Below are 16,801 nucleotides of genomic sequence, written 5' to 3'. Positions count from 1 at the left end.
CTACTTGGGAATGAGTCCAAACAGAGTAACACTGAAAACTGTTGATGAAAGCAGGTGACCAACAGTTTAAAATTTGACTCTCAGACTTAGCACAGTCCTCAACTTTCTGAGCTGCCATGTTTTTGTGACCTAGGTGGTGTTTGGAACCTTGCCTTGTTGGAGGTATGCTCAGTAGGTGGTATGTGTTTCTCAGCAGGAGTGCCCTATGCACTATTTGCCACGAGTTTGGCATTCTTGTGTCTCTTGGAGACAGGGGTGGATTAAGGGAGAAGTTTTCTCTTGTTGTTCTTCATCCTTCAGTTACAAGCAAGACATGGCTGTCTTCTGCAAGTCTGGGGGTCTGTTAAAGAGGCAGCAGATGGTTTGTCCTATCATAACTCAGTCACCTGGAGCATGTTTTTTAGTTTAAGACCAAAGTTATAAGCTTATTTTAATGTATGACTAAAAGGATAAAGCTATTATAAGTAATTCCTAGTTATTAAGCCTTCATTGGGTTGGTTGAGAGTATCATTAGATTACATAGACTTAGAATTGAGAAGGATCCCAGAGGCCATACTGCTCATGAACTCTGACATCTGTGAAGGATTTAAAGAGAGATACAGAAAAGAAATGTATGGGATGAAGAGATATAGAATGGTTGCAATCTACAGTTATCTATAGCATAACTAGTTCATAAGAAATACTAGAAAAAGAAATGTTACTAGGAACTTTTTTTAAACAAATGTAAGCATCTGTGATTAAAATAGGAAAAAAACTGGCTTTTTTATGTATTCCTTGAATTTTGGTATTACTTATAATCCATACCTGAAACAGTCAAATAGTACAAATTTCTCTACTCTAGACTTTAGATGGAAATACTGAAAATTGTCAGTGACTTTTCTCTCTCTTATAGGGTGTGCCTGAGGACTTGTTATTCTTTTATCATCATCTCCGAAAGGGTGGTGGAGTCTTTCTGGTTGAACAGTGCCTTCTCCTTTATCGATACCATCCATATGCAGCAACACACTCTGTCCTAGAGTAAGTAAATTAGCTATTTGTCATTAGGTGAAAATCAGGAACAGATTTAGGGACCTAAATATATTTAGCACCTCTGTTGGAGATGTGCCCAGAATTTTAGGTTTTATTGGCTTAGCTTTAAATATGGTACCCAAATTCAAGACCCAGAAATACTTGGTATAGGCCTGTGCATTGGTAACTAAGGTGGGACTTCCTTACTGTTTTAGAATGATAAATTAATTAAGTCTCTTTGATTGAGTCTTACTAGGTGCTAAACCCCAGGCCCACACCCTTTTACTACTAGGTGCAAAGCCCCAGGCCCAAACCCCTAATTACCAGGTGCTAAGCCTATGTGGGCGTGAAGCCCTCAGGGTCCTAAGGGGAGATGCTAAGACTAGAGCCAATAGTAGGCACCTAAGTTCTGGTCGCTCAGATGATGTTTGATGATGTCCAAAGACTGTATAAAAAGAGAGAACAGAGCTATTTGCTTGAGGCTCTTACTCCTGGAGGAGTGTTGGCGTGGGACTCTGGGCAGCCGTTTTAAGAGCCTACCGGCTCGTCAACCCAGATGTTGATGGTTTCTTGGTAACTATGAATTGTATTTGGTCTGTTTATAATGTATCTTTGTAATTTGCTCTAAAGTTCAGGGTGCTGGCTTTTTCCCCTGAACTGATATTTGTATGTTGCATTGAAATAAGATTGTTAATCCCCTAACATTGCTTTCCTTAGTAAAGCAGATCAAAAGAACCTGTGCTGGTAGAGTTCTTGTTGTTGGGCTTGTGTTGGTCTTTCACCCCCATAGCAGCTGCTAGCTGAATTGTTGCAACAGCCTGATAGCCACAAATCACTCTATTTGAAATGGTTTTTTCAGTCCCTTTTCCCTCATTTTCAAACCATATACTTCTTTTATAAAATATGTGAATTCATTGTAATTCGACGTATTCATTATGTACCTTTTCTAATTTCTATTCAAGGCCTTTTGGAGTATGAAAATCCCCATGTCTCTAAGAGGTCTTTATGCTCTAATTGCTATGCTTCTTTAATACTATGATTTCCCAATTTGATATTCTTTCCATCTACTCCGATGCTGTCTTCAGTCTATTGACATACACCATTTTTATCATTTTAACGGCAAGCAAAGTGGGATTTTTGCTGGATTGAATTCTAGCCAATCAGAGACTTGTATGTGCATTGAGTTCTAGCCAATCAGATGTGCATGAGTTTTAGCCAATCAGAGACTGGTAGTGAGTTCTAGCCAATCCGATGCCAACTAGAACTATATATAAAGAGGGCCCAGACTGCGAGAGAGCAGACATTGAGAGCCAGCATCAAGAGAGCCGCCAGCTTTGAGAAGAGAAGAATGAAGAGAAGAGACAAAGAAGAATGAGCTGTGAGCATTGAGCTGAGAGGAGACCTTTGAGAGCACAGAAGAAACTTCTGAGAGCAGAGAGGAGACATCTGGTGGCAGAGACTTGCTGAAGGAGCTTCTGGGCTGTAAAAGCAAATAGAGCTGTAGGGCAGAAACCTTTCCACAGGAAGGAGGCTTAGCTTAAGCCCTTTTTGAGAGCTATTAAAGTGAATTGAGCTGTTAACACAGAGCCTCTGGACTCTGGGGGCGAATTGAGATGGTGGTGTTGGTGGTGTGTATTGCTGCCCTGTTAAAACTTCATTTTCCCAGAAAAATAAGCTGTGGGCAGGAACCCCTGGAGCCTGCTGTCAAGTAGGAGCTTGGAGTAGAGCAATCCCCATGAGCTGCAACCCTGCAGCAGGAATGGAGAACTGCTTATGTGTGAATCCAGGCAAGAGTTGGGAGTGGTCAGCCCACAGACGAAGAGCTGTGGGATTTGGAAGTCAACCTTGAGTCAAGATGAAAGAGGACTTTACTTGGATGCTTGGTAACGATTAAGGAGATTGTTCTTACTGTGACCTAGGGGTGGATGGTGTGATATTTTCTGCTACCCTTTAAGGATGCATCGTGCTAGGCAAGACCTTAGCCTGGGACCCTCTGATGTGTAAACAAGTATTTGGGGAATGCTACTGAATGCAATGATATATGCTGTGTACCGTATGACATACTGAGTGATATGAGATATGTTTTGCTTAAGGATGTTGCTATGAATATTATGCTTTGGTCTATTGAACAATGTTTAGTTTATTGCTAAATAAATAGAGTTCATTATACTATGCAATTAGAACCTTGAAATTATTCACAGCAGTAGTCCTCAAGTGTGCTGCCATGATTGGTGATACAATCATGATGTAGTGGAAGGAGCTTGGAAGAAGACTTAGCATCTATCCTTGATTCTTATACGAATGCTGTCATCTTGAGTAAGTTACTTCAGCTTTATGGCCTTTTAAAGTCTGAAAAAATGAGATTTCTTCCAATTCTAAAATCTATGAATTTCCCTATATTTAATCAGATACCAGGACTCTTCTTTTCCATTCTTGCTACCAGTGCTATTTGTCAAGCATTCATAATTTAGGATCATATACTTAAAACTGGAAGAAATATGAAAAATAGTCTAGTTCAGATTCTCTAATCTCCCATTGTACAAATGAGGAAACTGAATCCCACAGAAATTAGTTTGCCCAAGTGTAGCAGAGCCAGGGTTCAAATCCTGTCTTCATTATGATAATCTCCAAATTAATTTTCTTTTCCTTCAGCTTTTTCTTCTGTGATCCCCAATACACTGTTACTAGTTTTCTTTCTAAAACACCACTTCCTGATGTGGCTACACTGCTCAAAAACTTTTAGTTATTCCCTTCTGCACACAAAACTAACTCCTTGGCTTGGCATTCAAGTCTAAGGGGGAGACAACATGCATTTCAGGACCAGGTCATTGCCACCAGAAATTACATCAAATTTATTTCTGAGGAGACTAGGCTTAGGGATCAAGGAAGCAGTAGGAACTATTTGCTATTATTTGCTATTAACACATCACTGTGAGCTGTAAAAATGTAGTGGCTACCCAAACAGCATAACATTCCCTGAATAATATTCCTCCAACCCGTATGCATACTTGAAGGTTGGTAGGCAGAGAGTAACTGCTATCTCAAGGCTCAGGGTAGGTACCTTTTAGGTACTCACTCATTGTGGCACATCAGTGTGCTTCCTCTTAGCAATAAGCGAATTGGCATAATTAGTTTTTAACAATGATATTTATTAAGTGGGGTTCTAAAAATAGTAGCTATAAAACATCTAACTGGAGATCCTGACCTAGTGTTTCCAGATTCCTCACAGATTACCAAATCTTTGAGATTTGGTTTTGAAAAATTAGAATTTCTAGGAATCCTTAGGAATTCCTGAAACTGTAGGTTATTTTTATAACATTTTACTTGTTTTAAATAAGTGACTATAATAATACAAATTATTTATTTTTCTATGATAGAATTATGCTGAAAGCTTCAGATGTTTTTTGTAAGGAAAAGATAATGACAAATATATGTATTATTGTTAAATAATATATTGGTTTGCAATGATTTAAAATACCTAGTAACAAGCTGACTGATTTCCTTCATTTTTCTTAAAATACTTTAATCATTCATCATATTCAATGTCATTTCTGAATCCTCTTTAAACATATCCTGGACTAAATATGGCAGGCCTACTGCCCTTGATGGTGGAAAGTTTGTTATAATTGTCTTTATGGATCCTTTCAATTTTTATTGTTTTTATCCATCCATTTATAATTCTTAAACCCTCTCAAAATGACTGTGCTTATTTGAGTCTTTCATCAAGTTTTCTTTTAATTAATTTTACCTTCCACCAATTTAAAGAAAGCTTGATGAGTGATCCAAATAAGCACAGTCATTTTGAAAGGGTTTAAGGATTTCTGCTCTCTACTTTGTAAGATTTTGCATATGAGTTTATAGTTTAATCCCATTGACTTGTTTCTCTCTGTGACAAGTTGTATTTGCTGACTAAAGTACACAGACTTGTTTGATTTGTGTTTGATTTGTAATGGCTATTAATAGGTATCAGTATTTTGTATAACAGTACTATAATTAGTGTTGATGACATTTTTGCTGCATTATTCACTTTTAATTATCAACAGCTTGTTTAAATAGGTAAGGATTAAGTGATTTCAATTTCACGACATGTCTTTTCATTCTTCTTTATACTAACTCTTTGTTATAAGTAGTGAATGATTTGTCTGTACACAGGTTGCTGTTTTAGGGATGAACTCTCATGTCAGTTACAGCCTTTGCCTTTCAGTTAAAATATAATAAATTTCATCGATTATTGTCATTCAGTATTTTTCATGTTTAATACCCATCAATTCTTTTCTTTTTTTTTTTTGGAGGGGAGAAGGCAGAGCAACTGCCATTAAGTGACTTGTCTAAGGTCACACAGCTAGTAAGTGTGTCAAGTGTCTGAGGCCAGATTTGAACTCAGGTCCTCCTGACTCCAGGGCCAATGCTCTACTCACTGTACCACCTAGCTGCCCCTATCAATTCTTTTCTTGAAGAAAATTTGCATGACAAGGGTTTGTGAGTCTTCTATGTAGTCTATAAGTCTTGGCCTTTCTCAGTTCCTTATTCTCAGTCCACATTTTGCATATATTCTGCTGTAATAGCAATTTAGATTGGAAGATCTTTCCCGCCCATTAATAGGCCATGTGACCTGCTTACGTCACAGGAAGCCTAAGTCACATGTGGTGGGAGGAGCTTACTGAGAGGAAATGGAAGTTAGGTCACAGGAAATGCTGAGAGAGAGCCGTTATGGCTGTTAATGGCCATTTATGATAGAGCTGAGGTAAAGAAAGTCAACCTGTGATAGCTGTACTGTGAGTTTTGTGGGAAGACCCCAGCAGGGGGTCGAAGAGGTTTTGGGATGGTGAGGCTCCATGCTCTGATATTATGTTTTAAGTTCCTTGCTGTTATGATAAAGTGGGCACACTGTTTGTGGGAGCATATTGCCTGGTTATGCGATCTGGTTATCTGGTGTCTGAATAAATGTTTTACTTCTACTTTCTATATGGAGAGTCTTTCATACTTTGCGATACAGAACTACATTGGCATGATGTTGTGTTTATTGCCTTGCTGTTGCATCTGCATCTTTATCAATGGCCATAATTGCATTGAATCCACTAAATATCAAAGTGTATATTGATTTAATTTGAGCCGTCTCATGGAGTTCTTCATGGAATTGTAGCTTATGTGTCAAAATAAATTGCAAAGAAGTAGAAAAATTGACCTTTTTCCATACATTTCCCATCAATAGTGATAGTTTTATTTGGAATTTATGTGGTGCTTTAAGTTTTGCAAAACATTTTGCCTATGTTACCTCATTTGGTCTGTAATATAAAATAAACGAATATCCCAAAAAATTAATTTTCTTGTTGACTTTGGGAATATGATAAAACCAACTTCTCTCTGTCTCTGTCTGTCTGTCTGTCTCTCTCTCTGCCTCTCTAAGGAATACCTCTGAGCTGTCTTAACAGTTAAGATGCTATTTCTTTATTTCTTCTAGTTTCATTAATAGGGAGGATATGATGACTATTGAGATTCAGTTCTTCCAGGACTTTGTACATTTGTTGATCATGGTACATAGATTTCACTTTAAGAGTATCAGTTACCAAGTTAGTGTTATAGATGATCTAAAAACTGTGATTCTTACTATTCATAACCTCCTTTTCCACTTAGACACCACTCTGCCACCATCATTGCATTAACAGAAGGGGATTTCATAGGACCCATTTTGTATTTCTTTCTTTTTTACGGTTTGTTACCACTGAAGAATTCATTTCCAAGGGACCAGCCTCTCGTTGATGGGCTTTTACATGCTTGGATAGGTTTATCCTTAGAAAGCAGTGATCTGCTGGCACAGTTTTTAAGAATCCAGGCTCATTTCTGCACTACAATGAAGCTTTAGAGTCAGATTTTTTTTTTTTTTTTTTTTGAAATTTACCAATAAATTAACATAATATTAAATTTCTTTACCATGGATTTGGGCATTGGGAGAAACAAGAGTCAGTTTCATCTCTTTTTTTCATATTATAGAAGTACCATCTGGCAACACCGAGTCCAGTTCCTAGAAGAAAGGGTTCTTCAGCACTGGACAACATTTACTATCTGGAATGCTGGCAAACAGGGAAGAAAACTCTATAGAAGCTTATCCCCAGTAAATCAAAAAAAGGTAAGATAGCAAGAAAATGTCCTTATATTCTTTATCATTTTGTTGGAACAGCTATATTGTGTGTGTATGTGTGTGTGTTTCACCTATATAAATATGTATTTTCTACTTTTTCTGTAATTGGTTCAACTTAGTTCAGCAACTACCTATCTTTCTAGCAATGGGGACAAATTACATTCTGCATTGGTAAGACACAAATATAAATAAGATACTCCCTGGAACCATGGGGATTATAGTTATTCTTTATTTTAATGCAAAATGGAACATAATGAGAGACAAACAAGGGTCTCCGTGCCATCTGAAGAAAGTTACCTTCTGAAACCTTGCCTTCTTTTGCTCTTATTTTGAAGTACAAGGGCTTTAATGGCAAATAGAGGATTTTATATTTGATTTTAGAGGTAATAGGGGACCATTGGAGTTTACTGCAGGTTGGGATAGGGTTTATGTGACATGTTCAGACTTCTGTTTTATGAAGATAGGAATCTAGGCCCAACTTAGGTTAATTTTCCTATAACATTCTCTAAATGGACCAGAACACCAGCCATATTTGCAGCAATGCAAAAATTAAAACCCATGTAGATTCAGTACTGAGAAAGAACATTATTTCCTATTTATCTTGTATGTCTTGTTTGTACATAGTTGTTTGCATGTTACCTCCCTCATTAGGTTGTAAGTTCCTTAAGGGTGGTTGCCTTTTGCTTTTATTGATGTTCCCAGCACTTAGCAATGTGTAGGTGCTTATTAAGCACATAGGAGGTGCTTAATAAATGTTTATTGACTATCAATTAACCATGACCCTTCAGAAAATATTCCATTTAATTTAAAAATTGCTGAGGACAAATATAGCCTAATCCATGGGCCTACTAATTGATTATCTCAATTGTATATTCACAGAAAAACATGTTAAGCTAATGCATATATTTAACATATTCTCCCTCTATTCTGTAATTTCAGGGAGATGTAAACATGTGATTCATCAAATTTAATGCTCAGGAAAAGTTGAATAATTTTTAAAATTTGTTTGTGATACAGCATCAACACTCCCCACCCCTAATTGTTTAACTCAAGACTCACAAGTTTACAAGTTGGGTCCTGAGGGAGGTGGCTGTTCTTAGACTCATAGGCAATCTGTGCATCTGCACTCCTAAAACTATAGCTTATGAGCACTCACCAGTGAACTAACCTTTCATTTTTAGCCATAAACACAATTAAATCAAAGCAAAGGGGTTGGCATAGCAATAACTACAAAACGTTCCCATCCACATAAATCTACAGTGCGCTTTGCCACAGATTTATACAATATCTCTGGAAGAAATGGACACAAAAAGAAGGCACAGGTAGAGAGGCACACACAGAGAAAACATGTCGCCAAGGCAACTTAAATCTCCATCACTGAAGTCCTTCTTTCCCTAGTGTCCTCATGCTGCTTCTCTCCTGGCTGCAGCATTGCTACTGAGTGGGTTGCTCAGCTGGACTCCCCGTGCCTGCTATTCCATAGCTTAACTCTACTGTCAGGTCTTGTTCCCTCTTGAATTTCTAACTGGTCCTCTTCATTGCTGTCAGATGCCATACTTCTTACAGGGTGGATCCATATTTTTGTATTTCATTTACACAGGGTTGTAAAATGGATCAATTCAAATGAGCAAACATTTATTAAATGTTGCTATGTTTCACCCTCTGTGCTGTGTTGGCAACCAAAAATGGGCTCCTTAGCACTTAGTCAACAAGTGCCCTTGACTAGTTTGGCTTTTTCCCCTGAACTGAATACTGTTTGTATGTTGGACTGGAGTAAGCTTGTCGGCCCCTTCACCTTGCTTCCCTTGCTAAAGCTGATGGAAAGAACCTGTGCTTTCCTGGTCAACCCCTTCACCTTGCTTAAGCAGATTGAAAGAACCTGTGCTTTCCCTGGCGTACCTTACACACACACCCCCCCCACCCCCCCCCCCCACCCCCCCACCCCCCCCCGCAGAAGCCGGATGGTTAAAAGCAGCTCCCGTTGGAGCCAGAGGCTGCTATAGCCACAGCCACAGCCACAGCTGAAGCAGGAGCTGCCAGTGGCAGAGCTGACCTACGGGAGGAAGCTGAACAAGGACTTCAGGCCAGTGGATAATCTTTTTACCATAGAGGGGGAAGCATGATTTTGCTTTACGCACTCATGCTTCTCTGTAGCCTCCTGGTTACTCTTTCAAGGTGTACTTATTGGGCCTGGAAGCTTTTGATCAATATATCAAAATGGGGTTGCTGGTTCATGGGTTGGTTACTGTGGAGCTTAAATATATGTTTTGATTCTTCTGCCTTCTACTTTGAGAGTTTCTTATATCCGGCGGTTCCGAACCTTTCAGACATGTTTATGATCCTCTTTGAGATTATAAACTCTGCCCTCCTAATACATTTGGCAACGAGGATGGGATCGCTAGGTATAAGATCTCTATTTAGAAGCAGAACAATTTCAGAGGAAGAGATGAATATCCCAGGATGGGAGGATCCATTTTATTCCTCCCTAGCAAAAGAATTGGCTAAAAAAGCTGGACCCTGTGAAAACTGGGAACCAAGGCTACGGAGAGGAGATCCTAGGGATTTAGAAAAGTGTTTACAAGAAGTTGGGATTCAGTCAGGGGCATCACTATCTAGGCAAAGCTGGATAGTGTTATCAGCCTACCGGCTAGTATATGAAAGATTGAGATTAAGTGAAAGACATGGGGGCACTCCTACCCCACAGCAAGAAGGGGAATCTCAGATAGCAGGAGACCAAACTGACTCAAACGAGAACTTTTCTATTAATGTGGCTAGGAGCAACAGGAGACCAAATAAGCCAAGAATGCATTCCAACCCAGCCCAGAAAGAGCCTGACTGCCTGCTTCGTCCTAGCCATGGTGGCAGAGGAAGTGAGTGGGGGGAAAATGAGACAATGTTAGGGGCTGAGGCACAAAACACTACTGGGGTTCAGGATGTGCCTCACACAGAGAATAGGAGATGGTTAAATGATCAGACAAGGGCTCGACCCATACAAAGGAGGAAGACAGAAACCTGAGGTGAAGATTCAGTTAAAAGGGAAATTCAGGAAGATTTCTCACCGCAAGAGGTCACAGATATTTTGAGTAGATTCAGCCAAAGAATAGGAGAACCATTGATATCTTGGATGGTAAGACTCAGTGATCAAGGGGCCAGTGGAATATCAGTAGATAGGACAGACTGTATGAGATTCATAGGTATCAGCCATGATCCTCTAGTTCAACAAGCTTTTAGGGAACATCATCAGCAAGGAGATGGTGATAGCAGGACTACTCTGTTGGCGTTAGCCGCTGTGGGATGCAATAAGAGATATGCTACTGATTCTATGTGGCCCACTGAGCACAGACCGTGGTATTCACTTAGAGATTGTATCATGAGACTAAAGGAGGAGGTGATGAAGACTGCCATTATGATAGGAACCGCAGACAAATATTACAATGATCCAATGGGACTGCCTCATAGGAATTTAATAATTAGGACAGCTCCCCCTGCTTATAAACAACTAATTTTGAATTTATTACTTGGAGAAGTAGGGAGCTGTCTTACAACAGTGATAAATAAGATTTTACAGTTACATGACTTAGGTGACTGGGGAAGGGATAGATCTCCTCGAGAGAGAAGATAATATAACCAGCAAATTTGGCGCCAAAGGAGAGTAACAAGGAAAGAAATGTTTACTGCTCTATTGAGAGCAGGGGTAGGTTTTGAAATGATAGATGGCATTCCAACCAATGAATTATACAGAATGTATAGAGATAAAGGACTCGATAACAGGAGAGATAGGGAAATCAGAACTGCTCCTGCAAATGCTACAGATGTTGAACCTTCAAACCCAAGTGAATCACATGAAAGGGAATACTAGGGAACAGGCCGAGCCCCAGTCCAAATTAAGGAAATACACAGGCTGGATTGCAGACCTCGCATTAACTTGACCATATATTGGAAAAATGGGTCAAGTACGGTAACTGAGGCATTAATAGATACTGGGGCCAAGGCCACCCTTATTTATGGAAATCCAGACAAGTTCAGCCATGGAACTCCTATTACCATTACAGGACTAGGAGGGACTGAAATATCAGCCAGGCAAGTTAAATTAATGATGAAAATTAGACAGTTGCCCAAGAAAGAATATAATGTGGTTATTGTGCCTATTCCCGAATACATCATTGGAATAGACATATTGAAGGGTATGACCTTAAATTTACCCGAAGGGAAATACCAATTTGCTGTGAGGAAAATGGGCATTAATGCAGTCTTAGATGGATCCAATCACTTTGCCCGAACCTTCTAAAATAATTACTTTGAGGCAATATCGTGTGCCAGGTGGGCAAGATGAAATTGCCAACACTATAAGAGAATGTGTTGAGGCAGGAGCGTTAGTCCCTACAACTACTCAATGGAACAACCCTGTCTGGCCAGTCCGAAAGTCAGATGGGACATGGAGGATGACAGTAGATTATAGACAGCTGAACAAAGTGACTCCTCCCTTGTATGCTGCTGTTCCAGACACGGTTACTTTAATAGAGAGAATACAAAAACATGAAGGGACTTGGTATGCAGTTATTGATTTGGCCAATGCCTTCTTTACGATCCCAATAGACCCCAAGCAATGGAATCAGTTTGCTTTTACTTGGCAAGGCCGACAGTATACATTTACACGCCTGCCGCAAGGATATATTCATAGCCCAACTATTTGCCACAGGATTGTAGCTGAACATTTGGATGAATTAAAGTTACCTGGTGTACAGCTTACACATTACATAGATGACATCATGATACAGGGAAAGAATATAAAGGAGGTGGAGGAGAGTTTAGTATTATTAATTGACCATATGAAAAGCAAAGGATGGGAAATCAACCCCGCAAAGGTTCAAGGGCCAGCTCAAACTGTAAAATTCTTGGGGATACAGTGGAATAGAGGACTGCGAGAAATTCTCCCACAAGCTCGACAAAAAATCCAGGATTTTCCCACCCCTACCAATAAGAAAGAGGCCCAAAAGTTCATAGGGCTATTTGGTTATTGGAGACACCACATCCCACATTTGGGACAGATTTTAAAACCCTTGTATAAAGTCACCAAAAAGAAATATGAATTTGATTGGGGACTTGAACAAAGTAGAGCTTTTGAGGAAGCAAAGGCTGCTATCCAATTAGCTCTAGACTTATGGCCTATGCAAAATGGGCCAGTGGAGTTACAAGTGACTGTACAAGATGACTATGCAAATTGGAGTCTGTGGCAAAAACAACAAAGCCAAAGTGTACCTTTAGGCTTTTGGTCAAGGAAACTGCCCTCATCTGGAGTGCAATATACACCTTTTGAGAAGCAGCTGTTAGCTGCATATTGGGCTTTAGTAGAAACTGAGCAACTAACTCTGGGTCATGAAGTGGTATTAAGGCCTGGAATTCCAATTATGACTTGGGTAATGAGTACCCCAGCTTCTCACAGAATTGGACATGCACAAGAGGCAAGCATAATCAAATGGAAGTGGTATATTCAGAATAGGTCCAGAGCAGGCAAAAATGGAGTTTCTGCTCTACATGAATCTGTGGCGAACATTGATACTGAGAGCAATGAAAAGCCCCTTGAATCTAAGCAACAGATGGTACCATCCTTAGTGAAATGGAATAATGGATATGACAGACTAAATGAAGAACAGAAGAAACATGCTTGGTTTACTGATGGGACAGCAAAATATTTAGGACAGAAGAGACATTGGAAAGCAGTAGCCTATAACCCCTGTACAAGGCGAACTCTGGAAAGTTCTGGGATAGGTGGAAGTAGCCAATATGCTGAACTGATGGCAGTGCATCAGGCCATCAGAGCAGAGAAAGGAGGACAGTGTCATATATTTACTGACTCGTGGGCGGTAGCTAATGGATTAGCTACGTGGATGCCTATATGGAGGAATCAGAATTGGGAGATTCATGGCAAACAAGTTTGGGGTAAAGAGTTATGGGAAAATATATGGGACATGTCTTTGGTTACAGATCTGTCAGTTTTTCATGTTGATGCTCATGCAACCCTGACCACACCAGAACGTGAGTACAATGCACATGCGGATCGACTAGCAAAGATTGCTACTGAATGTATTGTCCCTACTCCGACTCCAACTGATGACCCAGCCTTAGCAAGATGGGTCCACCAGACTGCTGGCCATTTAGGGGTCCAGGCCACCCATCGATGGGCACAGGATCGAGGTATCAGTATTTCTCATTGCGTTGTTAAAACAAATAACAGAGGAGTGTTGTATATGCCAATTAGAAAAAGAACGAACTCTTCCTAGGATAGTTACTGGAGAAATAGCAAGGGGAAAAGTTCCAGCCCAAATTTGGCAGATAGATTATATTGGCCCACTACCCCAGGATAAAGGATGTAAGTATGTATGTACATGTGTTGACACCTATTCAGGTGTACTAGTGGCTTGTCCTTATAAAGACGCAACTCAGAAAAACACCTGTAAAACTCTAGATATTGTAAGTTTATATTATGGAACCCCAATGCAGATTCAAAGTGACAATGGGTCACATTTCAAGGGCAAAGAAGTGAAAAGATATTGTGTGTTGAATAATATAGAATGGATATATCATATTCCATATTACCCACAAGCATCTGGGCTAATTGAAAGAATGAATGGATTGTTGAAAGAACAGCTGAGAAAATTAAGCTCTAATAATTCATATCGACATTGGAAGGATAATTTGTCTATTGCCTTACGTAATTTGAATAATAGGCCCTTAGGGGGGAGTACACCTCTAGCCAGAATGATGACCCCAAATCTGCAGATCAGAGAACAGCAAACATGTGAGATCCAAAACATTGAATTTTGGACTGTGAGGGAAGATGTCCCACTACCAAGTCCAGGAACACCTGGTTCAGCAGGATATGATTTACATTGTATAGAGAATTTTAGGTTGAATAGGAAAGAGATAAGAAAAACGCCTACTGGAGTATGTATGAGAATCCCCAAGAATCATTTTGGACGGATATTACCTAAACCAGGATTAGCAGCTCAAGGAATACATGTATTGGCTGGAGTGATAGATTCTAATTATCAAAAAGAAATTGTTGTGACACTCCAGAATATGGGTAAAAAACCTGTACAATTTTGTAGAAATGATAGGATAGTTCAAGTGATTATTATCCCCTGTGAAAAAATACCCTTTGTGAAAACTGACCCTCCTCCCAAAATAACTACTAGAGGGGCAAAAGGGTCTTGCTCCATTGATAGAATAAAGTCAGGAGCTAAGGTATGGGTAAAACAGAAGCCAGATGATATTCCAAAGGCTGCAGAAGTTATAGCCCATGGGAAGGACAACACTGTAACAGTTGTCTATTCAGGGGAAAATAATTACCAAATCGTACCCCTGAACCATATATTTTACCGTGAATAGGTTATAATAATAGATTCACAGACTCCACAGGTATGGCTGATGCTGGTAAATGCCATAAGCCACTCAGAGGAAAGGTGACCTTGTGTGATTAACGGATGAAAACTTGTGCATTTGGGGAAAGGCTGGGAGGACAATCCTAGTCTCTATCTAGGATGGGATCCTCTTAGTTTAATTTTCCCATTGTGTTTCCTTGTACATCTGGGGAAAGGCTGAGAGGACAATCTTAGTCTCTATCTAGAGTGGGATCCTCTTGGCTTCCTCATTATGTTCCTTTTGAAAAGAAACATTTCCCACCTGAGTTTGGCTCTGATGTTGGATCTTTGCATAACTGAAATCTCAACCAAACTTGAGAGGATTTTATTTGAAGGATAATAGTCCATACTTGTCTACTCTTTTTGTCCTTTGTTTTGGCTAACGTTGTTGCTAGTTCTGTTTCCTTTAGGCTTAAGCACCCTGCACTTTCTGGTGACTGCCTAGGCCCATAGCATTCTTGGAATTCCTGCCAGCTTGTTAAAGAACTGACCTCTGGAATGGGACTTTTTGGGGCAGGGCCATCTCTACATCCAATTTCAGCATGAAGAAGCTATGGAAAATGAGACCTTCACCCCTTACCCCAAGATTTTGAGCCCCAATCATTCAAGGGGGGTGGGAATGATGATAGTGTTCTATGTTTACTTATTTTGTGTTATCCTTGCTATGTTGTTTTATTATTATGATATTATTGATCCTATGTAATGGATACAAGGATCTAGGGGTGGACATTTGAATTATTAATAATTATTTTGGGGATGATTGATTGAAGAGATTATCTTGCTGGGACCTAGGGGTGGATCACATTTGAATCCTAAACCAATATTTAGGAATGTCACCAAATGATATGTTTTGCTTTATAATGAATGATATGTTTTAGTTTCCTTTGTAATTGGATCACAATGTATGTTCTAGGATACATGGCTGATTAGATTATGTATCCTATAACAAGGGGTGTAGTATGTTGGCAACCAAAAATGGGCTCCTTAGCACTTAGTCAACAAGTGCCCTTGACTAGTTTGGCTTTTTCCCTTGAACTGAATACTGTTTGTATGTTGGACTGAAGTAAGCTTGTCGGCCCCTTCACCTTGCTTCCCTTGCTTAAGATGATGGAAAGAACCTGTGCTTTCCCGGTCAACCCCTTCACCTTGCTTAAGCTGATGGAAAGAACCTGTGCTTTCCTGGTCAACCCCTTCACCTTGCTTAAGCAGATTGAAAGAACCTGTGCTTTCCCTGGCGTACCTTACACCCCCGCAGAAGCCGGATGGTTAAAAGCAGCTCCCGTTGGAGCCAGAGGCTGCTATAGCCACAGTCACAGCCACAGCTGAAGCAGGAGCTGCCAGTGGCAGAGCTGACCTACGGGAGGAAGCTGAACAAGGACTTCAGGCCAGTGGGTAATCTTTTTACCATAGAGGGGGAAGCATGATTTTGCTTTACGCAATCATGCTTCTCTGTAGCCTCCTGGTTACTCTTTCAAGGCGTACTTATTGGGCCTGGAAGCTTTTGATCAATATATCAAAATGGGGTTGCTGGTTCATGGGTTGGTTACTGTGGAGCCTAAATATATGTTTTGATTCTTCTGCCTTCTACTTTGAGAGTTTCTTATATCCGGCGGTTCCGAACCTCTCAGACATGTTTATGATCCTCTTTGAGATTATAAACTCTGCCCTCCTAATACATGTGCTAAGCCTTAAGTATAGAAATAAAAGCAAAAACCGCCCTGTTTGGGAAAATGGTGTGGCCCTTGACAGTAATAGGGAAGGTAGGAAGAGGTTTTGAGAGTAAAGATAATGAATTTACTTTTGGTGTGGAGTTTAAGGTAGGCATCCAACTGATGACCAAGAGAGAGTTGAAGATGCAGGATTGGAAGTGGGGACAGAAGTTAAGCTGGATAGAAAGATTTGTGAATCATCTGCATGAGACTGATAATTGAATCCATAGGAGCTGATGAGATCACTAAACAAAATGGTATAAAGGGAGAAGAAAAGGGGCCTAGGACAGAGCCTTGGGGCACATTCTCATTTAGTGAGCATGACTTGGATGAAGATTCAGCAAAGGAGACTTAGAGGAGCAGTCACACAAGAGAAGAACTAGGAGGTAGCCGTGCTGTGAAACCCTAAAGAGAACAGAGTGAGAGTTTTAAGGACAAGTGGAATTGCAAGTGTCAGAGGCTGCAGTACAAAATCAGAAAGATTAAAAAATAGAAAAAATAAAGTCTACTTTCAAAAACAAAGA

The 16,801-nt window shown here is 39.9% G+C and overlaps 1 protein-coding gene across 5 annotated transcripts in view; it reads left to right on the top strand.

Annotated features, from left to right (window-relative positions):
- Nucleotides 1-16,801, top strand: part of B3GNTL1 (UDP-GlcNAc:betaGal beta-1,3-N-acetylglucosaminyltransferase like 1) — a 129,389-nt gene that overhangs the window by 60,141 nt on the left and 52,447 nt on the right. For all 5 annotated transcript variants that reach the window (XM_036767152.1, XM_036767151.1, XM_036767153.1 and 2 more), the window contains 2 exons: nucleotides 893-1,017; nucleotides 7,000-7,135. In XM_036767152.1, the coding sequence (XP_036623047.1) occupies nucleotides 893-1,017; nucleotides 7,000-7,135 (261 nt within the window). The remainder of the gene's footprint in view (nucleotides 1-892; nucleotides 1,018-6,999; nucleotides 7,136-16,801) is intronic.

This window comes from Trichosurus vulpecula, chromosome 7 (assembly GCF_011100635.1).
Source record: "Trichosurus vulpecula isolate mTriVul1 chromosome 7, mTriVul1.pri, whole genome shotgun sequence".
In the NCBI taxonomy this organism is placed as follows: Eukaryota; Metazoa; Chordata; class Mammalia; order Diprotodontia; family Phalangeridae; genus Trichosurus; species Trichosurus vulpecula.
The sequence above is the reverse complement of the archived record's forward strand: the minus strand, read 5'-3'. Positions and strand labels throughout refer to the sequence as shown.